The sequence below is a fragment of the Pseudomyrmex gracilis genome, unplaced genomic scaffold (genome assembly GCF_002006095.1).
Source record: "Pseudomyrmex gracilis isolate BER0280 unplaced genomic scaffold, ASM200609v1 scaffold_26, whole genome shotgun sequence".
NCBI classification, from domain to species: domain Eukaryota; kingdom Metazoa; phylum Arthropoda; class Insecta; order Hymenoptera; family Formicidae; genus Pseudomyrmex; species Pseudomyrmex gracilis.
In genome coordinates this window covers 1,000,454-1,025,993 of record NW_018020610.1, presented here as the reverse complement: position 1 = coordinate 1,025,993, position 25,540 = coordinate 1,000,454, and the positions used below count along the sequence as shown (strand labels likewise).

At 38.5% G+C, this 25,540-nt stretch overlaps 3 protein-coding genes across 13 annotated transcripts in view; 1 reads left to right on the top strand and 2 right to left on the bottom strand.

Moving 5' to 3' along the window:
• Window positions 1–18,320, bottom strand: part of LOC109852245 (follistatin-related protein 5-like) — a 38,963-nt gene extending 20,643 nt beyond the window's left edge. Inside the window, exons 1-2 of one of the 4 annotated variants that reach the window (XM_020423222.1) lie at window positions 16,443–18,320; window positions 15,857–16,149 (exon numbers count right to left, since the gene is read on the bottom strand). The gene's annotated coding sequence lies outside the window, so the exon portion shown is untranslated. The remainder of the gene's footprint in view (window positions 1–15,856; window positions 16,150–16,442) is intronic. The other 3 variants (XM_020423221.1, XM_020423224.1, XM_020423223.1) reach the window with 3 other exon arrangements.
• On the top strand, window positions 3,150–12,208 carry LOC109852249 (acyl-CoA Delta(11) desaturase-like). 8 transcript variants are annotated; one of them, XM_020423237.1, is made up of 6 exons: window positions 3,150–3,239; window positions 7,992–8,219; window positions 8,566–8,696; window positions 8,863–9,065; window positions 10,046–10,228; window positions 11,747–12,197. In XM_020423237.1, exons 2-6 carry the CDS (start codon window positions 7,994–7,996, stop codon window positions 12,030–12,032), a joined length of 1,029 nt encoding a protein of 342 aa, XP_020278826.1. In that variant the 5' UTR covers window positions 3,150–3,239; window positions 7,992–7,993; the 3' UTR covers window positions 12,033–12,197. The 8 variants fall into 8 exon arrangements, with proteins under 8 accessions (XP_020278826.1, XP_020278824.1, XP_020278827.1 ...); XM_020423235.1 differs by lacking the exon at window positions 3,150–3,239 and adding an exon at window positions 4,929–4,956 and having other exon boundaries at window positions 11,747–12,199; XM_020423231.1 differs by lacking the exon at window positions 3,150–3,239 and adding an exon at window positions 5,397–5,592 and having other exon boundaries at window positions 11,747–12,202.
• Window positions 18,321–19,620: 1,300 nt separating the features above from the next.
• Window positions 19,621–22,127, bottom strand: LOC109852229 (kynurenine/alpha-aminoadipate aminotransferase, mitochondrial-like). The gene is made up of 8 exons (XM_020423194.1): window positions 21,765–22,127; window positions 21,477–21,642; window positions 21,162–21,348; window positions 20,883–20,999; window positions 20,435–20,758; window positions 20,227–20,353; window positions 19,913–20,121; window positions 19,621–19,815 (listed from the first exon to the last, which is right to left on the bottom strand). Exons 1-8 carry the CDS (start codon window positions 21,829–21,831, stop codon window positions 19,750–19,752), a joined length of 1,263 nt encoding a protein of 420 aa, XP_020278783.1. The 5' UTR covers window positions 21,832–22,127; the 3' UTR covers window positions 19,621–19,749.
• Between the last annotated feature and the right edge of the window lie 3,413 nt (window positions 22,128–25,540).

The following is a 25,540-nucleotide window of genomic DNA, read 5'->3' as shown; positions in this document are numbered from 1 at the left end:
TCATGCCGACAATGTATATACGTTGTCGGTTACGCAGGTAGCTGCTGATTGACTCCTATTTCAAGAGGGAATTCCATTTTTCAATCGGCTATACCGTGTAATTTGATTTTTTCGCCAATTTTTTCTTGAATTTCACATTTACTTATCGACGCGATAACGTTGTTTATGAGCTTTTTTCTCTTTCTCTCCAGTTGTTAAAAAAATCAAATTAATTGTCTATTAAAAAATGATTAATTTTCCAATAAAAAAATCGCAAATATTCTCGAAAGTAATGTAAATTATAATTAAATAATTACATACGATATTTCGCGAAATGTATAATTGTGAAAGAGAATATAATTTTATATTCATATCATAAAGAAGGGAGAAGAGCCTTTTTTTTACACCGCTGCGTACTTTTTTATGAATGAGATGATTATGCCATCGCGACGAACTACTACGTAACGCAATATCATCAGGTTTTTTTTTTTCGAGAATTTGTTGAAAAATGAAAAAAATTTCTTTCACACGCGCGCGCGGGTGTGTCGAGTAACAGTGTGAAAATAATTACGTTTTGAAAAATGATCCGCAATATCGCGAAATATCAGCGCGCGGTGTGGAAATACAACGTAAAATTGACTCACTTGTCTTTGAACCTGATCGCGAATTTTTTTTTTTATTCCGCGATCGAAACAATTCGGTTCTTGTGCGCGGCAACGTACAGCGTGTAACATCGTTTTGATTTGAGTATTGCGTTCGATTATGGGTACTCTTCCAATTGAATCGCCGGCTTTGAAACGACTCTGCACAACGCGCGTCCGATTGTGAAACTTGGACGGTTGATAACTGCGACAAATTTGAAAAATCCGTTTTGGTCGCGATCGAAAAAAAAAAAAAAAAAACGTAAAGAGGATTCCCGTTCTATAATAAATGCGAGTACTTTCTGTGTGTAAAACCGCAGGGTTTTAAAATCGTTTTTTATCACGTAAAAAAGTAATTAATAGCGATTCGAACGAGGCGAAAGTTTGCGTATGCATCTTTATTGTTCCGCGTAACGCGTCACGTATATATATACAGAGGAGTGTACATATGAGCACCATATCGTTCCGGTCCAGGGGAAGTATTTTTCGGATATTTCTTCTTCTCCGGCTGTTTCTACTATCCCCGCGCCGTTTTTCTTCAATCTCGGGCCGCTAACGGAGATCGAAGGAGTACGGCACGCGGTAATAGGAGCAGTCAGAAGAGAAATTTCAGAGAAAAAATTTCCCCCGGAGCAGAACGATATGGTGCACTCTTCTGTATGTATGTATGTACATGCGTGTAGACGATTCAGTAATAAAAGTGAACGGTACAAGCTATTCGCATAAACGGCGCGTGTCTATGAGTACAATAAAATTAACTTGACGTAACGAGGTAACTCATTGCAATTTATATCAATTGAAAGTATGTCGCGGTATCATTTCGACGGTATCGTTTGAATTTCGCTTCAATTTTATCTGCTTTTTCATTTGCTTTCAGGAATGTCCAAGCATACTTTTCAATCACAAATTGCATACCGAAATAATTTCGTCAGCGATTCTATACAATATATTAAATATACATATTTTATTTTGAGAGAGAAAGAGAAAGAGAAAGAGAGAGAGATAAAAAAACTGCGAGCGTTGAAATATATGTATGTGTGTGTATATATGTTGTTATCAAAATTTGATTACGTTATATTTTCTGATTATTTTTATTTTTTTTATATGGCAAAACGCCCCTTTCCGAGATATACGATTATTTATTTGTTTCAACGCGCTGTAAGTCTAATTTATTTGGTGACAGCAATATCCATATAACAGCGCGTCCGTGTATTATATTATATAAAAAAAATTACGTGTAATATTCGAGAAATATACGTGTCGCCCGTGACGACGTTCGCCGTGCTATTTGCGGCAATCGGTTTTCATAAAAACAAAAAAATAAGCGTAAATGGCATTGTTTATGATACCGGATTTTTCAATCCTCTTTTTTTCAATGAAAACGAATAATAGTTTGCACGTTTCCGCTCTGTGATACAACGCTCGCGACGGACGATTAAGCGGAAAAATAAAGCATCGATCTCAATACAAAGTGAAACCTGTTTATTGCGCGTGATTTAGATAAGTGAAATCTAGATACTTAAGCGCAGTTAATGAATTACGAGAGATTTTTTAAAATGTATCAAAAACAAGATGCGTCTCGTATGTTAATAACTCATTGTACGTGAAAGTCTCTCTCTCTCTCTCTTTTTATTTTAAATTATACTCGCATGCGCCGATCAAGAAATCGTACGAAAATCTCTCTGTCGCCGATTTCGTCCCAATTGTTTCGTCTCGTGCTTCGATTTATCCTCGAGTAAAAGACAGATATAATGAAATTTAAAAAAATCTAACCTAAATAACCAATTCCGTGAAATGGGATCTTTTATTTTTTATAAGAACGCTCTTACGTAAGAACGCCGCTTTTATAAGAACGCTCGGATGAGCGAGATCGAAGATTAAAACATTTATTGTATATCGCGAAGTATTTTTCGCCTATTGCGGAGCAATGGCTTTTTTTTTTTTTTTTTTTCCGTACGTTTGTACGGAAAAAAAGACCATTTGTCTCTCTTATCATACGCCTCGCTTCTTTCGCCAAAGAGACTAATTATTAATAATTGCTTCCAGATTTCTTTTCCGTGTCTTTTATTTTTCTTGTAGAAAAGATTAATAAGTGCTAATCTCGCCGCAGCTCCTTTTCGTCGCGAGCTCGGAAAGTCTCTTCGTTTTGACACCATTCCGTATATAATATTGCCGCACAATCGTACGTGTCGAGTGTTGTGGACATTGTTTTACAATAATGTCCGAAACTTGTTAAGTAGACATTTCAAAAAAGAACATGCGCAAACAAGGCGTAGATTGCACGGAGAGAAAATATACGCGAGTGCAAGATGTTGAAAAACCACACTTATAGCGAAAGTTCGTTGGAGAAGGGTTGACGAGAAACGTTTTTCAATCACATCACGGACCGACCGCATCTCCTTCCCTACTACCATGGTGGTCAGAATCTAATGCGATATCCTCGACATCATGTCGAGGCTCTATATAAACGCGATGCTGCGGCGTATATCTCGCGGAAGGTTTTTGGACGAGATTGCGGAGAGTAGCAATACGTTGCATTTGCGATTCGATACATTCCGTTCGGTCTTTCAGCGCGTTTAATATCCTCCCAGTGCATTTGCGCGGATCGAACTGTTCGCAGTAAGTATGCAGCAAACTATCGTTAATTTAAAAGTTTAAAAGGATGAGTTTTCGTCGATCGCGCATTGTGAGACGCGCGCGCGGACGTAGCCGAGTTTTACTCCCGACGGCAGGGAGTGTACACAGAGGGGAGGTTTTTTTTTTTTTTATATATTCTTTTTTTTTTGTGAGTTAATACACCGTCAGACGACTTTCGACGTCGAGCGCGCGAAGTATTATAAATATCGATAATTTTGCGCGCGACACATTCGAACGATGTATTATAAACAAAATATGTATCTCTATTTTCTCGAAATCGCACACGCATTTGTTTTTATTTTGTGTTTGCTCTAACAATATTTAATATCGCCCCTGTGTAATTTGGTTCCATATTTATATTTATATTGAATGAAAGGATGTTGTTATTTTTTTTTTGTTCTGGTTTTTCATGAAAAAATTTTTTTACAAACGAAAACAAAACAAATCTAGAACATTTGTCTACTAATTACATTTTTATTATTGCAAAAATCTCGTAATCTAGAAATTGTTGTTTCAGTCGCGCCGTTCTTTTCATCCGTTCCGAGAGGGCTACGCGATTGGGTGTAATTAAAGGATCGAGTGGGAAACGCTGAAACGGACCGCTTATCGACACGTATTGCAGCATCGACCCCATTGTATCACAATGCGGATAGACATACTTTCTCAATGAGCCACCGGCATGATTTTCCTCTTACCGGATCGTAACTTTGACGGGGGCTCTCATGAAAGTTAGATATATCGACGTGATGTGTCAAATATTTCCCGTGTCATGGTTCCTCTCTGTGCGCGACGGAGGAACACGGGGGAAAGAATATAACACGGGAGAAAGAACGCGTTTGTGTGAAATAACGTTATCGCGCGAACTGACCGAACGCGATGAAATATACACGCGCGGATGTAAATAGCAAATAAACTAAATACGTCAATGTTGTTTGTCAACGTGCGCTCTGAAATTGATTGCTACTACTTGATAATTTCGGCGGTGCGTTTTATCGCGCAATCGATTCCAGTGTTTTTCCCCTTTCTTTCGGTCTAAATGCGAATACAAATATGCAAAATTAATAAATTGGATAAACCGCTTGAAAATATCACTTTGCAATCGCGCGCGCTCGCGATTTTAATCCGCGTATAAGTTACCCACGCACATTTATATTTCACGTCTCGCTCAGTGTCGCGTTATATCGACACATACATAATACAACATTTGGCAAACATCAATACGCGCTATATGTATATACATATATTCTCTCTCTCTCTCTCTCGTTCTCTCTCGCTTCGTATAATTAATTAATTCTCGTCAGAATATTATATTATTCGGTTGGAATATTCAATAATATATTCAAGCAACATTCTGACGCGACAGCGAACCCGACAGCGACTTCAACGTCGTACTTTTGCGCGCAATCGCGCTTTCTTGTTTCGCGATATCGCGCGACGACGATTCAGGACGCGTTTTCGCCACGTTAAACCCGAGGTGGGATTACGGGAAAGGGCGGTTGTAAACCGTCGTAACGCAGGCGACGGCGGCGGCGTCGGCAGCGATAGCGGCGCGCATTATTCGCATTTACGCCGCCAGAAATCCCCCGGTTCATACATATTAACATAAGTCATTGCTCCGCGAAGTCCTTACACGGACCGTACGCGCGGAAAACAAAACGGTCGGGAAATCGCGACCCGCCGCGCTTTATGAGGCCTCCGGGTATGTATATGTGCCGTCGTTTCTTCCCCCGCGCGTTATTATACCGTAAATTACGACGCGTTGCTTGCCGGAATCAGACGATGTGTGAATAACGGGCCGATAAAATTTCCGCGAAAACCTGAGCGAGATCGAATGCGAAAAGCGTCGGTGGAAAAACAAAAAAAAAACAAACTTTTCAACATTGTTGAAAATGAATAAATCGAATCGAATTTGAAAACAATTATTAAAAATCAAAATACAGGTGTGGAAGTTAGTTTCGCGCGCGCGATGAGGAAGAATATTAAAATCAAATGGCGCACGCGATAAATATTGTGTCAATATTGTAAGATATCAGCTGTGCGGCGGAGCCACATCCGGGTGGCCGCGATCGACGCGCCTGTTGATGAGCTGATATGTGACCTCTCGATAATCGTAAAACAAGAGGCATGTGCCGGCGAAGCTTTGGGGAGAGAGACTCTGGTTAAAACCGGCGATCTGAACAGTCGAAAAATAAGTCGTGTCGAAAGTCGAAGTCGAGATTGTCGGGTCGGGATAATCTCCGCCGAATCGTCGTTAAACATTGCCGATGTCAAATGGTATCAACTCTATTCTCTATTGTAAATAAATTATTTGTTAAACCAACAAAGGAAAGAGTGTGTGAGTCTGTTGATTTAATTCCGCCGATTGTCGTTGAAATTCATATTTGATATTGTCGTGTCGCGAGCATTATTGCCCTTGGTTTGTGTCGTGAAAACATACATGACTTTGAGACATTGTGTGAGTTTGTCGGCCGTGTCGTGTAAATAAGTTTAGTGTGTCGAATTTAAATATTAACTGTCGAATTAAAAGAATCGGATCCGACGAACTTTTAAAAAAGAAATTACTAAAATAATAATAAATTTACAATATGTTTAAGTATCGTGAATTTTCCACTTTCCGACTCTCTCGAGTCGCGGACATATTCAAACAATTTCTCTGTGAAGGAGATAAAAATCTCGCCGACATCCATTCACAGGAAAATTAATAGTCGTAAACGAGAACGCGAATCATGCTTAATGGACGAGATGAGATTGTGCTTCCGATACATTTCCGGAATTGATTTGTGCGACGCACACACAGAAACGGCGAAAAGAAAACCGCATCATCAAGATCTCTTCGCGCGTACGCCAACATCATAATGATGACAGCATATTATTTATTATCGAGTTTCGTGTGCGATTGTGTTTGTGTTGCAATTACGCGATAATTTGTGTTGTCGCGGAAAACGTAACACGCGGTGCGGCGAATTCTCACGCGCGATATATTTTGCGCGTCGAATTGTATATCGCATGACCGGATACATCCGGATATGTATAATTGACTCGTCACGCAGCAGAATGAATAATCGCCCTCGGATTTTATATGCACGTTTTTGTTTAAACGCACTTTCACTCTGCGTGCGCGCGCGCGCGCGCCTCTTCACGTCTATCGATCGGAAATTGGACGTTTGTCGTACAAATTGCCTTCATTCCAATAAAAGTGCATTTCGCCACAGGTGTTTCCGCAATCGATTGTTTAATCAAGCAGATCAGAGTGTTTGCGGTTCGTCGTCGTTCACGAGTTGCATTTCAAGCGCGCCGTAGTTGATCTAATAAGAGCGAAAAGTCGCGCGAATCTTCCTCGAAACGTGAGCAACGGGCTCTTTCGAGCCCGTAAAATGAGATCCTAGAGTCACTTGTTCATAAAATCACTTGTGCGAATTGGGGTCAAATTTATGATACAGAAGAGCCATAATCTGTTTGCAAAAACGTATCTCTTATTCACTCTCTCTCTCTCTCTCTCTCTACAAAACATACAATTTTACGCACATCAAATATGGAATACGCGATTTCAACGCGCGAGTTGTAATTTTACATACGTAATAATCTCTTAAATAAACAAATGTTTGAAGTTCAACGCGCGATAAGGTCATAAATAATAAATTTTACCCGTCAATAAATAACGCGTGACGATGCGTCTGCGGCGCTCATGCGAAGTAAACACCGCGTGCGGCTTTTACTTTCGCAACTCGATGATCAAACGCACGCCTGCGGAACACAGACTCAGCAATGCGTGACGCGCGCGATTGCCTTGGCCGCGAACTTGCGATTATTTTTTGCGCGCGTCGTCTTACATCTCGGGAGAGTGCGCGGATGCAATTATCGCTCGTTATACTCGCACGAACGGGAAAGCTTATACCATCGTCGACGGCACAAGACGAATGGCGGCGTCTCGCCGATTTAGACGCCCCGTCTAATGCGGACGCAATTATACACTGCCGAGGCGGCAGTTATAGCGGCTAACAATGGCCGCTTGTTAAAGCGAGATCGTCCCCCTTCTAATGAGACCGATACGAGATCTTCAGTCTCGGTTCGGTACATCTACGACGTGTAATTTCCCAAATTACACGTTGGAAAATCATTTGTTTTTAACAGCAGCTCATTTGTCCCGGTCTTTACTTTTGCATCATTACAAACCATTTATTGCACAAAGATAACAGGTTTATCATATACATTGCCATTTTTTTTTCAGAAGAAGTTAAAGCGCTAGAAAAACTTCTAATAACACGTTACTAATAGATTGTTATGTTACCGTTCTTTGCATATTAAATTTATCAATAGAACTCACGTGACAGATTTTTTATATTGTCATTAATAATTTACTCGACATTTGGAGAGATGAAAAAAAAAAAAAAAAAAAGCGCAGCAACACGATTGTGAAAAGCAAAAATTACGCCGATTCGAAAGGACTAAACAAATTTCACACACGCACACACAAAAGGGCGCGCGCGCACACACAAAACATGACAAATTGACTATACACAGGACTATGATTTATCGTAGTTATTTCTCCCGAGATAGTGTGAATTTTTGGGAGTAAGGGAAGAGGGAGAGTGAGAGGGGGGGGGGAAGGGCGATTTGCCAGAATATATATTTCCGAACACGCGTGTGTGATTAATAGCGTATACGCGGATGAAATAAACAAATCGTACACATACCATCACACGCTCTCAGCCGCAAACATTTTCGTTTCAGCAGCAATGTACAGTTCAACGATAACCGAATACGAGGACAATAAAGGCCGAAAGTCAACGGGAACGGAAAATGGCAGGTGTTCGGTTCTCAATCAACCGTCGAAAGAGCACATACCGGCGGCACAGCCATTAATTTGGCGCAATATCATCGTCATCGCCAGTCTCCACGTCGTGGCGATCTATTTGTTCGCCACGCGGTATCACGAGGCAAAATTTTGGACCTGGATTTGGGGTACGCATTTATTAACCGCCAATTAGATTCCCATCAGAATTTCATTTTATCGACAAGCGAGGAGTTTTACACGGAGCTTAATCTCTTCGCGGCGCACACGCGGTGATTGTGAAACTCGGTGTGTGTTCGGTTTTATTTATTTTTGATCTTTTTTTTTTTTTTTTTTCACACAGATATTTTCGACAACAGTTTTCGCTCGCGCGCTCGTCGACGCATTGTTTCACTTTTTTTTTTGTTTTGGTTTTTTTTCTCCGTTGTAATAATAACTGAAAATATCTGTACAGTCCGACGCGCTTTGTATAGTTAATTAATTGAAAATTATCGCTCGCACGTATTACTTGTTTAGAATTTGTGTACGCATATACGGCCGGTGTTGGCATAACGGCGGGCGCTCATCGTCTCTGGGCGCACAGGAGCTACAAAGCCAGATTGCCACTCAAAATACTAATCGCTTATCTGTACTGCATGGCTGGTCAGGTAAGATCTCTCGTTGCGTAGTAATCATCATTTGAATCATTTTTTGGGCAATTTTGCCAAAATTCTCTCTCCGTTTATTTATTTATTTATATATATATATATTTTTTTGGTTTTGAACTATTGGAATTTCAACTACTTTCGCATAGCAATATTCCGTCTTTTGCAGACTCATCCATCGAAATGGGTTCGCGTCCATCGAACCCATCACAAATTCACGGACACGTCTGCGGATCCGCACAACTCGAACCGCGGATTTTTCTTCTCACACATCGGCTGGCTGATGATGAAACATCATCCGGACGTCAAGAAGTACGGCAAAGTGGATATGAGCGACATGGCGGCCGATCCTGTGATACGCTTCGTCGACAAGTGAGTTTAACGTTTCAGTGCGTTCGGCACATTCCTCAATTTCTGATAAAACACTCCGCGTTTATGAGGCACAGGGCGGTTCGAGTGGTCGAGTTTGTGGCGAGTGGAATCTGATCTGTCAAATATGCCCCGGCAATCAGCCTCAATTGCCATCGACTGGTCAGTGCCGCAATCCGAGTCTGAACGCGCACAATGAAGCTTGTCAGCTTTTTCACGTGGCGTGTGTTCGTCCACTTTTGTATTTTTTCACCGTTGTAAAAACGAAAATTAATATAGAGATAATAACCGGGAATAAGCGCGGTTCTTTTGCATTATTCTTCTATTATTTTATTTTCTCTCGAACGATGCTGTTTTTTGTAGAAAGAAAAAATAAACAAAATTGTTTTAGCCATTTTTTGTTTGACACATTCCGTGTTCTTAAAATAAATCTCCGTTGTTGAGATAAATATATTCCAACAATAGATTAAAAAAAAAAACAAAAAACAATTATATAGCGCAAACAATCAGTGCTTAAATTTATTAACGCGCGCTGTCCGCGCGTAAAATAAGAAAAAAAACGAGAGAAGAAATCAAGACGATTGGGGCACGTAAACGATAATATTCTATAACGATCCGCTCGATTCGGATTTACGTGAAAAAAGAGGGAAAGAGAACACTCGACACTCGTAAGAAAGTCGTCACATCGAAATTGGGTTGCCTCAAGATCGTCTCGTAATTGTTCGGAGCGCTCGAAATCGCGTGCGTGACATTCCTCGATGAGAGAGATTAAGTAAGATTAATTGGAAGACGTGTCTCATCAAAGATCGAGGACGTGGATTGAGAGCACGTATCGCTCGCAATCCACTTTGATTTATGTATTCTCTCGCGCGCGGTGTATCCTTCGCGCGAATCGTAAAGCGGAGAAATGTACGCGCGCAATAAGCTCGGGCGCGCGTATTAAAACGTGAATGACTCGCGAAACGCGCGTGTTCTCATTGCAGATATTATCCGCCGATCATGGTGTCTTTGGCGTTTGTAGTGCCGGTCTTGGTGCCGGTCTACGTGTGGAACGAAGCCTGGCACGTGAGCATAGGTTCCAACATTATACGCTACGTGATACTGTTGAACTCGACTTTTCTCGTCAACAGTGTCGCTCACATTTGGGGCAATCGACCGTACAACAGGTATCTTAACGGTTAATCCCTTTTTGCACGATTGCTCGGCAGATTCGGTCACCACACGGTGTGATACAGACAAATAAGACGATCGGGAGTAGCTGTTGCCGTGCTTTTTCGAAATCAATTCCGACCGGAATAATTTTTGTTTAGTTTTTCCTTATCTTTTCAAAGGCAAAAAAAAAAAAGAACCGATGAAACTCGAAATCATTTCGAATGGAGTGAATTCCGAAAGAGTGCACAACAACAGCTACCTAAGGTAATATAAACAGTACAACAACAGTAAATGGATAACGTAATAAGAAAAAAAAAAACAACAAAGAAAGGAGTATAATATATATAAAATAGAAGAGGTGTGAATTTATATATCGATTGAGAACAATAATCCGTCAAATCTGATTTACATTGATGTTTCCTAATTAATAGATATCATAAAAGTGTTTTTGAAGTTTTGTAACACTTTTGTGCTTTATGATATAATTTTTGAACGATTTTCTAAGTTTTAATATTTTAGACGAAAGATTATGGTTTTTAAAATTTTCTTTCAAGGTTTTCTTCAATCTCACGAAAAAGTTTACTAATTAGTAGATTTGAAGCTTTTTGAAATTCCGGTAAAAAATATACAGTTTGCTGAGACTATATGAGAAAAAACATATTTGTCACTAAGTAACAGCTCCGAGGCAAAACAGTATTTTTATATTTTGCAAAAAAATTAATCATTTTTGATTGCATAATTCCGAAAACTATTAATTCCTTGATATTCCGGAAGAGAAAAAACGTTCAAATTTGCATTAGAAAACAGAGTTTGAATATTTTTCGACATTTTTACGTAAGTATGGAAATTGAAGTGTGTACTGAATCTTCAATTAAGAATTCGTTTACCGTAATGTGCTCGTGCGTGTGTGTGTGCGGGGATATGTGTGTGTGTGTGTGCGCGCGCGCGCGCGCGTTTTAACTTGCTTTGCTAACTTTCCTAGTCAAGAGGTGATTAATCTTGTGAGCAAGCACCGCACTTTTTCAGGGACGCAAATTTCTACCTTGAAATCCGATTCACCCACTAATTCCGCGTTTATCCATGTTGTTCTAAATTTAAATGATAAAATACTTCGTTCCAGTCTTTTAGAAAACCATAATGTAATCTCTCTAAAGGAGCAAGTATTTTAACATCACAAAAACAAATAATATCAATTGTGATAATAAAGAAAAAAAAACACAAAATTCCAAAAATATAAAATAAACTGATCAAGAAACTCCAATTGCGCAGTTTCTCTTAAGTTTTTAAATAAAAAAAAAAAAAAAGAAAGAAAAAAAAGTGAACGCGTCGTAGACATCGATCATTGTCCTTCGGAAGAGATAAATCGAAAAGAGAATTACTTGCACGGAGACACTCTTCGTTCGTAATAAGCAGAAGTTATAAAGTGTTATTCCGCTTAAATAATCTGTTGCACGAGATTCCGGGCAGAAGTTGGTGTTGGTCCAGATCAAACCGAGTGGAAACACTTCTCCCTTCTCTCGTTCTTGTTCCAGAACTATTAAGCCAACGGAGAATCCGGCAGTGTCTTTCATCACCCTCGGCGAGGGCTGGCACAATTACCATCATTGCTTCCCGTGGGACTATAAGGCCGCGGAGTTGCCCCTGTATCGTTCAAATCTGTCGACCGCTTTTATAGATTTCATGGCTTGGTTGGGTTGGGCGTACGATCTCAAAACGGTGAATTCCGAGTTGATTGACAGATATTCCATCAACCACGGTGACAGCGAGGTGAAAACTAGCTCTTTCAGACGAGACGTAAACAAGATGTCTTCGAAGTAATTGTTAAATAACAAATATAATAAAAAAAAAAAAAATGTTTATTAGAAATAAAATGTTTATTAGAAATAAAAAATGTTTGAGAGAAAATAAACCGAAGAGTGCAAAATGGATGTACGGAAGATCTCGTCATTAAATTAATTAATCACGTTTCGTGTTAGAAATAGAGGTCACATCTCCGCAATGCGAGAATCAATGTAACAGCATTCTGTATATATATATATATGTATGTGTATATATATATATATATATATATATATATATATATATATGTATATACACGTAACTACTAGAGTTACGGGAAGATAATTATTTTAATTTTATTACATTAAGTTCTCTCTCTTTCTTTCTCTCGTGACAATTATTTCATTTTCCATTGAAATACCCTGTAAGTTGTTTGGTTTTTGTTTTTTTTTTTTTTTCGTATCTCGATGTATTTTTAATGCATGCAAGTTCGACCGAGCAGCAGCGCGACGAATTACGTTGACACGCGGATTCAACAATATGTGTAAATAAATGAATTTTGACGTGCCGTATTTGATAGACTACGTCCTGCATTCGTTTACGTGAAATTTATTTTGAACACAACGCTGTACATACGTTACATAGACATTGACGCAAATACGCGGCGGATTTGGTAAAATGCATATTTTATTTTCGAACACACGCATTATCTATGCGAAATATTTTATATCAGGTTTTTTTTTTTTTTTTTTTTTTAATAAATGAATATACAGCGCTACGAAAGAATAATTTGTTCCAATTGTGTTTGTGTAAACGTGTTATTAAAGAGCATTGCCGTTTTCTTTATCTCATTACATATGTACATACGAAAAAAACCGAAAAATATCGAATACCTATATATTTTCGATCCTCGTTTTTGCGCGCGTTACGAAACCGATGAAATTTGTGTTGAAATTTCTAAAAGGCGAAAAAGCGCATGTGAAAATTGAAGGGAAGGAGAATGATTAGCACTTTGCTTTCGAACATTCGAATGAGGAAAATTAAATGTAGATTAATGTGTTTCAATTCTCTCTGAAGAAGTGGGTTAAACTACTATTACGCTTCGATTGTGAATTGAGATACACAATGCACAAAGTAAAACTCGCTGTTTTTTTTCTTTCTTTTTTTTTTTTTTTATAAACTAAATAGCATTTCCCGCTTTCTCTTTGCTGTCTTCAATGCAAATAACGTAACTTTTTTTCGACCGTTCCAGTTTCTTTTCTTTGAGCGGTCGAATAAATAGAACAACGTATCTGGTAGCGGCATTATTTGCATGCTTATCGTGTATATGTATATGTATATATACACACACCTCTCTGAATTAGTTCATTTACGGAATATTACAGAATATTGAATATTATCCGTAGACGGAGAATATTCCTTCTACTGACAGACAGATTATCTGCGCTTTGAACTTTCGCGGTAGTACGTACACTGATGAATTATAAATTCGTCGGTGAGAAATATATTAATAAATTATGTAAACATTAATTGTTTAAATATATTACGTAATCAAGACACAAGAGAGGATACGCGAGAGAGACGAGCGAAAATTTCTAAACTAAAATCATTATTTGTGAAAATACGGAATATATATATATATATATATATTTTTGGTAAGAAATAAAATAAAATATATACGAAAAAGTATTTTTATATCCGTTTCATGCTATTAACAAATTTGATCATTGCGGCGTATAATTGGTTTTAACCGATTATACGAACGTGTAATGAATTTTTTAATTATCGGAATGTGCAAAAAAAAATCGTTCTAACGCTACGTCGATTAAAAGAGTATTATTTCGGTATTATTAAAAAGTTTCATCCGCGCGAGAAGCTTCCCTCTCTTGTGAGCGCATTATTATACACGAACGGTTAATATTGCCCCGCCGCGGTTTCTTTCGTAATCTTCCGCAAATTTTCGGAACCAACGGCGAGAAGAATGTTTTACGCACGTGCAACCGGCGTGGAATTTTAATAAAAGATCTTTTGTCACACAATACGTACATCAGGACGTATCGCGCGAGGATATGATAGCGCGCGTACACACACACATACGCGCTTTTCTCTTCGCGACCTCCGCGGTCAACGATTTATATAAAACGCCCTACATACACGCGCGAAGTCACGTTTTGCCGATAAAAAAAGAAAGCACGACGCTAGAAAAGTGTTATCGATCCGGATACCCTGACGTCGCGCCGTTTCACCCCCCGGGGGTTAAATTTAGTATTTATCATCACGTATTCCGCTGAGTCTACAGGTAGCGCCTGCGCGAGTCCTCCGCCGTGTCACACACGTCACCCTTATGTGAGCACGTATATGTACTCTATACATGTGTGTATATATATATATATATATATATACATATGCCTATCTATATATGTGTCGTTTATATTTATATCTATCTGCATACGCGAGAACGCCGGTATGTGTGTTAGCGACCCGGAGTATATTTACCCTTCCGCGCAAAGACATTACGAACATTTGTCTATTTTTGTCATAGCAACCCGTCGTGTATCGATCATTTTAATGGTTCGCACGCGAAAATATATATGCGCCGCGCGAGGCGGGCGCGTTTTCCGCATTCCGTGACGCGTCGCACCGCGCCGCGTGTCTGCCGCGCGAAAATCTAGGACGGGAGAAAGAAAGAGAGCGAAAAACGAAAAAAAAAAAAAAACAAAAAAAAAACAAAAAAAACAATACAACCAAGTCGTTTTTGTCTCGTCCAACAGCGACGACGATTGCACATGTGGGATGCACGTCTGCACGATTAATGGTAATATGCATTCTTGATCATTCGCTTCGCTTGGCGCGTGCGAGCGAGCGTTCTATTTGCTCGCGCGCTTTCGCGAGAGAGTTTGCGAAACACGCGCGCAACTCGCCTCGGACTTGCTGAATTCTCTTTAGAAATAACATTGATATATGCAACGCAAGAGTTTGTCGCTTGTAATTGTTAGGAATTAATTATGGTTTGTTTGGCGTTTAGCTAATTGTTGCAATGTAACACATTTTATGAGACAAAAGGCATCGAGTGTATAACGCGGGAATACTTAGTTTGTTGTGCGTTGCATTAACAGCAAGTACCCCATTGCTGCGCATTGTAATATATATATATATATATATATATATATATATATATATACACATATATTACACGTGAAAGGAATGTTTTGTATATCCTCGACCAGTTTTACTTTCTTCCTTGTACACGTGAAAACATCGCAAAAGAGTTGCAAACACAAAAAGCGTATTATTTGCCGTTGCAAATAAAGTTTCAACTTTGTTCTAAAATTAAAATTACCTGAGAGAGAATTGAAATTGTTTTAAAATATCGTTTATTAAATATATACCAAACAAAGCGCACTTTTATGACGAGACATAAAGAAGTGTTCTTTATTTTGTTGAAAACTTTATTCTCGAAGAATATAAAATTTACTGAAACAATTTAAAAAGTTGGAAAGTCGGAGAGATGCTTTATGTACATTAGAAGAGAGAAGGAAAGAGAGAGAGAGATAGATAGAGAGAGAGAGAGAGAGAGAGAGAGAGAGAGAGAGAGAGAGAGAGAGAGAGAGAGAGAGAGAGAACACAAGAAATGATTAAAATTTTCTGGATGCCAAAATTATCCGGAAACATGCCAGTACGGGGGTGCGTTTTTAAAGACACATATTTTTCCTAAAAATAAAAACAATTAACAGACACGTGTGATTGCATACAAAGATGCTAAAAACAAGTGCAAGCAGGGAAACAAAGATTCTATGTTTAAAAACAAAGAAGCGTGAAAAAAAAAAACACACTTTACCAAGAATCCAAGTAACTCCACTCACCCCGTGTTACTGACCTGACCAGTCTTAGTCCCGTCAGGATAATACCGTCGCCGCCACCACAGTAAACACACCACCCGCCACTTTCGTCCCACGACACTGTGCTCGATTACGTGCACGCAGCCTGGATTTTAAGGTCCACGCCGGCAGCGGCGGCGGTGATGGTGGTGGTGGTTGTGGTGGTGGTGCGTCCAAATGCACCCCGAGGAGCAAACAAAATACTCAGTCCGCTTGGATTTCAGCGAGGCCGGTGAGACCGACTTCGGTGTACGCGAAGCAACGGGAACGTGGTAAGACTATGGCATATATATATATATATATATATTATATATATACACACACATATATATATATATAACATATATATATATATATATAAATGGAATTGTAAGATATATATGTAATTGAGAGAATACAACAAATTCACTAAAGCAAACGCGGAAGAACAGAGCAAATGCGGTCGAATAAATGAACCGCCGCGTTGGAAACCCGATATGAATGAACGGAAAATCCGCGTCAGAGATCCCGGAAAAGCGGAGTGGATCGTGGCGGTCGAATAAACAAACAAGAGCTGGTTGGATGTGCAGACCAGATGAGAAGAGCGTGTGTGTCGTAAACAGCGAGTTAAACAGCCGCGCGCGTTCTCGCTCCACAAAGGGGTGCGAGGGACGCCGGTACGTGCGTACGACGTACAGGTGTGCGACACACAATGTTATTATTACGCCCGCGTGCATGTGTGCATATGTCTGACTGTCTGTGTATGTGTGTGTGTGCGTGTGTACGCACGTGCGAGTGTGATGATGCGAGAGATCGTCTTCTAACCGCGACGATGGTTTAGGGTGTACTGAGCGTTACCCCGGAGAGGGTCGGCAAACGGCGTACTACCGTCTAATCCAGCATTACCTAACCGTGTAGCAACGGCGCCATGGAAACGGCACGTTTGCGCGTGCGTCGTCGTCGTCATAGATCGACTTAAACTTTTTTGGCAATTCCGCCAGTTACTTGGAGAACTCGCAATAAAAGCCGCTATTAATTCTCTATAAGTGTCGCGTCGGCGGCGAGAGAGAAGAGAGGGAAAAGAGAGAGAGAGAGAAAGAAAGAAAGAGAGAGCGAGTTGGCAATTTGTTGTAGACCGGGGGTGGTAGTACCGTTGGTGCGCGTTGACCCGAGAACATTCGCCGGTCGGGACAAATATCGAGAGAGACAATTGATGTCGCTGCTTTATTTGAGTTCTTAATTAATTCAGCTTTATATTTCGGAAATAAAATGTAAAAAGAGAAAAAAAAATACATAATGGATCTTTTTGTGACGCGATGTAACGTGACGTTTATTCCGAGATGGGACGCGAATGAAGGGTGCGAAAGAAAGAGAGAACGCGGGGAAGTTTGTTAAAACGCGCCATCCTCATCTCTCTTTTCCGATATGTAGCACGTGCTGTCACGTCTATCTCTGTTAAGAAAAAGACTTGCCTATCTTGTGTAGAACGTCAGAGAGTTTTGACAAGGGTGGCGCGACCAAGGCGACATCTCTTATCGATACCGCACCCCCTTGAGGGGTGGCGGATGATATTTTTGTTTTGCAGGAGAATCGCGACAGCATCGAAATAATTTACGAGAGTAACTGTGTAATATTGAAAGACAACCGTTGCTTGGCGATAGAATTGAAAATATTCTTACACAATATGTTTCAGAAAAGACATGTACATATTGACAAATTGATTCTTTTCTATCGACAATACGCAAAAGTTTTGCGCGATACGTAGATGGGAGAAAGAAGAGGAAGATTGAACAAATAACAAAACAATAAAATCGCACGTGTCAATTTTATTGTTTCGTTATAACAAACATTTCGTTACGTAACAAACTGTTATCCACGCAGTGACAGATCCGATAATATAATTTGTGATCTTTTATGGATCGCTGATAACGCGATTATCTTTTGCGAGCGTTATCTTTCGAGTCCGTCTATTATTACGAGTGTCACACTAATGGACAGTGTTTCATCACGAAACGTCACAAAATTTATGTGACGGATTGCTAACTCGTCCAATTATTTTTAGAAGAAAGAGAAATTGCGGTAATTTTTTTACTTTTTAAATTCGAACATTTTATGGATTTTTTAAAAAATAAGATAATGCAATATAGATAAAATAAATATTTTCGAGATTAATTTCGTTATCAAAGCAAACAACGTAAATTAAGTTTGTATATTTTTAAACGTTTACCGAAATAGCAATTCCACAGATCGATATTGTACGTTCTGAGGGTTAAAGACCCTCTGAAGCTCTGGATAAAGGCTCACGAAGAACTGACGTTACCGACGGTTTAAACATATTTAAAACAATAAAATATATTTTTGCACATTTCGCCTGTAACGCGATATCATAATTTTCTTCTAGTATATTGTTTTAACATTTAAACACAACATGTGTGTGCATATTTATAGCGCATTGCGTATTAATGTAATATCGAACAAAGTTTTTCGAGAATAAACACGCACTTGCATTTGTTTATTTTGAAAGTATTAATTCTTTTCGTATATACTCCGATATATTGTTTTTTTTTTGCCGCTTCGTTTTGTATTATTTCAGCCAGTACGAAGAGTCCCTGAGACAAAAGGTGACAAAATGCTTCAATTATTTCGGACGATCAATACTGTCTCGCAATACAAAAATAGAAAAGAGAGAGAAATGTCAATTATCGAGATAAACGACATTTTTCCAAGAGAAATATACGCTTTCTATCAAGTTTTTTCCAACTGCAATAATTACAATATGTCACGTGTACAATATTTGTATTATATGTAAAAAAATTTTTAATGCTTGACGACTTAAAAAAATGTGAAAAAAAGCTTCGCTTGCGACAGGAAAGGGAGAAAATAGAATTTTCCATAGATGAAGAATCAACTTGTACGAAATGTCGTGAGCTGTGACGACACTTAGTCGCGAAATTTCGGCGCTGATAATTTTGCTGAACGAATCCCCAATCTGATTTCACCTGACCGTCGGTGTCGAGCGAAAAGAACAACGTGGGCTGTTTATCCAAGAAGTGTGAAAAGCAGTAGGAATCGTCCTCGACGATCAAGAAGTTGTATTTCCGCGCCAATTCGCACACTCGCTTTTGTCGAGTCTCCGTTAAGGTGGCGCCCGTGGGATTCGCGGTTGTTGGGTTGACATAAAGCAATTGAAAGATTCAGTCAGCGCGACTAGAGATAAAATTTGTTCGTATAAATGGAAAATGTGTTACCACACGGATATATTTAATTTATAGAAACTCACTTAACATATCTAGGTTTTGGTTTTTTTACTTTTGGCATTGACCCGCCATCTGTAAGTCTCTTCTCGCATTCTCGCGCAATTTCCTCGAGAATTATCCTATCGACGTCTTGGTCGATTTCCACAACATTCGGCGCGAACGTTTTTAGCCGAGTATGTGAAAAGTGTTTTCTAATAAAATTAAATTTTTGATAAAATTGTTTCAAAAACTACTATCTCTTTCTGTGTTCCACATATATATATATATACATATATGAAAATAAGATTATAATTTGATAATTGTGCAAAACCAACTCGAATACAAAAACAACTAGACGTATATTATATTTTGACTCATACTGTTTACGACGTGAGTCGATCAGGCTACAAATCGGCGTTAAAAAAAAAACAAAACACAATCATCAGGTCTAAAACTCACCTCCAATTTGTCATTTATTGAAATATACGGTTAATGTGACGTAGAGAAAATAAATAATAAATAATAAATAATAAATTATAGTAAAATTGGTTTTTTTATTGCTGTTTGCTTCATCAAATTTACATATAGTGTATATGTAAAGTGTTAACAATAATACTTGGACATTGTGAATAGAATGTGTGCGTAGAGAAACACGTCTTCACATTATCTTTCTTCAGTTGCGCGAGCTGCCGCTTCTTCGCGTATTATATTCGCCAATACGGACAGACCCTGTAAAAGTAAGAGACACGAGTAACATATCGGTTACTACTTTCAGACGCTATATTTACTGCGAATTTTGCGCGAGAACTAACGAGTTCCTGGATACCTTGTCCATTTCTTCAGGCGAGGCGTAGCTGTAGCTAAGTCTCAAGTGACAATTGGGTTTATCAGGATTGTAATGGAAAACGTTGCCGGGAAGAACGAAGACGCCTTGGGGCACGCATTTATTCATCACTAAGTCCAGTACGTCACTCACAGCCAATACTTTGACCCAGAGAAACATTCCGCCTTGAGACACGTACCATTCCGCTAAACCTGCAATGAAAAATTGTGAGAATCTTTATGTTTACGTCTGTCTTTCTCGCAAAACGATTTTGAAACACGAAAAATCCCGATAGCGCGCGCGTGACGATAAAATACCAGTCAAATGTTTCTCCATCATCGTCAGCATTACGTCACGTCGGTCTCGATAAAACTTCCGTATGTCCTCGAAATGTTTCTCGAACTTGTTCGGAGTCCAAATTTCAAACAGTTTGCAAAGAAGCATCTGAAGAAAATTGAAAATGCGTGATAATGTGTTTTATAAGAGAGAGAAGATTACGATTTACGAGAAAGAAAAAAATCTCACTTGCGACAGAGAAGACGGATGGAGAATGGAATTTTCTATGTGAACGACCAGCTTGTCGACAATATCTTTGTGAGCTGTGACGACACCCACGCGAAGTCCTGCGCTGATAAATTTGCTGAACGAATCCAATCTGATTACACGACCGTCGGTGTCGAGCGAGAAGAACGACGTCGGCTGTTTGTCCAGAAAGTGCAGAAAGCAGTAAGGATCGTCCTCGACGATCAGGAAGTTGTATTTCCGCGCTAATTCGTAAACTCGCTTTCGTCGGATCTCCGACAAGGTGGCGCCCGTAGGATTCGCGGCCGTTGGATTGACATAAATCAACTGTGAAAGATTCACACTTTACTCGAGACGTGTATATCTTATTGAAAGAAAATAGAATTGTTATTGTTACTACGTTGCTACATATAATAGAGAAATATTTTGCACAGTTGCGAAGTTGTTTCACCTTGGGCATTGATTTTCCATCTGCGAGTCTTCGCTCGCAGTGGTCGGCGATTTCCTCGGGGATTATTCCTTCGGCGTCTTGATTGATTTCTATAACTTCCGGCGCCAACGGTGCTAGCTGCCCAAGTTACGTAATATAAAATAATATAAAATCTATATCGATACGAGAAAGATAACGTCATTAGAGATATGAGAGAGATATGAGATATATGTTGTTAAATACTAAATTTTTAAATCTACGTGAATTTTTGCGATATAATTAATTTGAAATATAACCAACCGCTCCAAGTATTCCGGTATACGTCGGCGTTTGGACCATGACCGGATCATTTTCGTCGATCATCATCTCGAAGATTTTGTTGCAACCGTCCAGCGAACCGTTCGTGAGCGCGACATTCCAATCGTTTCGTCTCGGTGTGTGCCAAGTATTTTGAAGCTCTTTCCATTTTTCCAATAACGGTAAGTAGCTTTTTGTGAAAAAAATAAGAACATACGCATGATACGAAGATGAGAAGGAGATCAAAAAGAGAAAGAGATGAATTTTTATAATTTTCACAAAAATTTTCGGAGAGTTTAAAAAAAAAAATTAACTCACCCTTGCGAAGATCCGTATTGCAACGCCGTGGACAGGGAATGTTTGTCAAGTTGCAGCGCGATGTTGTGCTTGTACGTCACGGAAATATCTTCAATGGGAAACGTGGCGACGTTTGGCATACCAGCGGCGAGGGTAATGCAGTTCGGCCGATTCGCATGGAGCTTGGCTAATTAACGCGTGTGAGTTAAACATTGTAACAAAAAGAACAGTTCAAAAAATACACACTTCCATCGTGTGGAAAAAATGCGCAAAGAACGAAGAGTCTAAAATTGAGCAATAACGACTTACTTAACTGTCTTATTAAGTTTGTTCTTCGTTTGCCGGTGATCTTAGCGTAAAACTTGGTGTAATCCATTTTGCGATGATTTTCCGCCGCGCGTAGCAGTGACTGTCGTAAAACTCCGATGATCTTATAGTTTACACCGTTTTAAGTCTGCGTCATGTTGGCGCGGAGGGAGTGAAGAGATTTCGGCTCGATCCACACTGTCGATTCGCTCACGTTCCGCTCTCAGTCCGATCAGATATCGTATTGTTTACAAGAAAGAACGTACTCACACTATGGGTAACACTCTCAAATGCAGTATGAAATAACATTTGATCGGACTGTGGGAGCGGAGCGTGAGCGAATCGTGAGCGAACCGATAGTGTGGATCGGGCCTTAATGTACAAACACTACTGACACAAGTAGTAAACAAGTCTTTATCTTTTGATAAGAGCAGCTGTGTGAGAGAGTCGCAATATTGTGCAATATATTCCGTTTTATATTAGAATCGTTTTCTTACTCTACAATTAATTCGAATAATTTTAAACAAAAATAATAGAATATATAAAAAATGTTAATAGAAAAAAATAGAAGCGCGTAGTCTGCGCAAATACATGTATATATATATTTCAAAATATACAGTGAAAAAAAAAAGAGAAAATAATAATTCCGATATAACTGCAGAAAAACAAATATATTATGTATAAAAACTGTCTTTTATTATCTAACGTATTTTTTTTTTTTTTTTTTTTNNAAAAAAACTTAATTACGTATAAAATGTATGTATTTTTCTCTTCTCATGCTCATTGCTAATTCAGATGGTCGATTCAAGTCAAGTAAAAAAGAAACGGTAGACGTCTTGAAATATACTCGTAACATTTATTCCAATTTATTAACATCTTGTATGTGTGTATATATGTGTGTGTATATATCTGTGTATCTGTAAGCGTGTATGTCACTGTTTCCATCGCCTTTGCTGCTTGGTTTTTTTTTCCCTTTAACGCTTCGAATAACATTTTGGGTATAACTTATTGTATTACGTTGCCCGATATAAACGCTTCATCTTCGATATCGATCGATCGATCGATCGATCACGCGCGCGCGCGCGATCTAGCACGGCTGGAGTTTCACGATCGATCGCTTATCAGGTAAAAAAAAGAGCCATCGACGTCGAACAGAAACGTTCGGCTTTCGAGTTCTATTCCGACGATCGACAGAACGGGACTTGTTGTTGTAGCACGTATTAGTGATGTTTGTTCGACATAAATTTACCATCATGTTGACTCTGTCCGGCTTCTCTAATTGGTTTTCGTAATAGAGTGACGTTCGGTCAATGGCAATTTCGATAATGATCGCGAATAGAAGAACGCGACCGCGAATGAAAAATAAAAGTGCGAGAATAGCGTGTCAGAAATTTATTATATTTGACGCAAATTGCTAATTAACTCGCGGCCATCCTTTACAATAGAAATTACGCGCGAAAAAAATAAATTAAAATTGTACGATATTTCTTTCTGGTCGCGTAAAAAAGTAATATTTGTACTTATATAGAAAAATTTCTACCGAGCGCGTTGAATATTTTATGACGAGCCCCATTCTATGGCAAAAGAAAAATAATTAAGTCAGTTTGCAATTCGTTTTAATATTCATCGCGAGAATTCACATGCCACATTTAATTGTTCATCAAAACCAAATGCGAACCGTTGTGTCGATCTACGGAATATTTCTACACCGTTGGTTTTTGGTTTTTTTTTTTTTTTTTTTTTTTGTTTTTGAGGCCGTTCTTGCGCTTTACGCTTTGGTTTTTTCGTTATCATTTGTCTTGCATTTTCTCGCACTTCTCCCCCCTCCCCCCGCCAAGCCCACGTCTCGTGTTCACGCAATTAATACGATTCTCGCAATGGAACTATTTACAAAACGGAACACTTAACGACTGCGCCTGCGTTTTTTTGTTTTTTTTTTTTGTTTTTTTTAATTTATCGCGCGAGCTAATTATCGAGCCATTATCGGTTTTTTTGTGTTCCTTCGCTTCTACACGACAACGCAATTAATAGGCGTCCGCTCATGGTAACACGCGCATCCTCTCGCCAACACGTTCGCACGGACTCTCACATCACCGAATTTCAGGACGTTCGAGAGGGATCGTTTATTTTTTTATTTTTTTTTGTTTCGAGATCTAGAGTATATCAACTAAAAACTTCTCGTGTCGAACGGTGCACATTTCAAAGGCGCACGTTTGATTCTCGCTAATTGATTCTCGCTAAGCTCACATTTACAAAACAAGAGATTTCTGATTGAAAAATTTAGCACACTGAAAAATTCATAGTAGAGAGTTTTTTCATCTTAACAAAATATATTTGAATATATATATTTTTAGTATTTATACATATATATATATATTTATTTGTAATAAAATATAGATAAATATTTTGTATATACATATTATTATTATTATTATCGTCGCGATACGACATTGCAAGTGATTTTTCAAATTAGCGTAACAAACATGCGTCTTTCTACTGTGCACTTGTTTGGAAGTAGTAGTAGTGAGCGTCTAAGTATAATCAGACACGAGAGTTATATAAAAATTTAAGAATTATTACAATTCTGAGACAGCAAAACCTAACAGAGAGAAAATGTAGTTCTACATTAGAAAAGTTTCGTTTTTTTTTTTTTTTTTCACTTTTACAAAAAGATATACAAAAAAACGAGAGAGGAAGAATAATATGTCGAATAGAAAAATCTTTTCCCCCGAAATTTCTTGCCGACTTACGTAAATATGTATATTGACTTTTTGGCACGGTATAAATTTAATTTATCAATTAGTGATTCTAATGAAAGGGGAAAAGAAACACATATGTAAAAATTATATATATATACACACGGAAAAAGAAAGATTAACTGTTAATTGACATCATTGTGTGTGTGTGACACAGAGAATTAATCGTAAATGCTATAATTAATGACACACACAAATATATTTTAATATTAAAAAAAAAAAAAAATTACACAATCACAACGGGAGAAGAATGGGAAAATGCGTTGTGTTTTGAAACGAGGTGTGTGATTCGAGGTGTGTGAGAAATGATTGTCCAATTATTGTATCGAATGTTTCAATGAGTTCCAGGCGCGAGTTCTAGAGATAGAATAGTGTTTCTTACTCTTAAAAGTATCTAGAGTCGAAGAGAGTAGAAAAATCATATAAAAGTACGAAGGTCTATAATCGTCAATATGAGAGAGGTTCCGTGCGGCCGCTTCTTTGCGGTTTTTTGTTTGATTTTTTGATTTTCTCTGTCTAATATAGCTGTTTTTTCTTTTTTTTTTTTTTTTTAGAAAATATTCTATATAATGTAAAACACGCGCACACACAGTGTTTCTCTTTACTGTGGCAAATAAACCTCTTCTGTGTTTCTTTGTCTCTTTTCCGTCTCACGAACTATTTTAATTTTTAATACACGGCGCGTTATGCGCGGAGTTTAAAAAGTTTAATAAATATAACAGTTTACCCAATAAAAAAAAAAACTAGTTTCGAGACCTCAGCCGTTAACAGTTCTCTAAGATGCACAAAACAACCCGGAGATTAAAATATATAGAAATTGTTCAACAATCGATCAATTTTCAACAAAGCATCTTGAGGAAAAACGTTTGCGATCGAGCGTGATCTTTTTTGGTTTCGAATGAATTTTTCTCGGATTCAACTCGAGAAAAGACGCGACCCAAAAAGCGAAGCAAAAAAAGCGTAAGAATTGATCGCGTAATCGAACCGAGAAAAGGAAAAAAGATAAAAAAAACTCGCGAAATT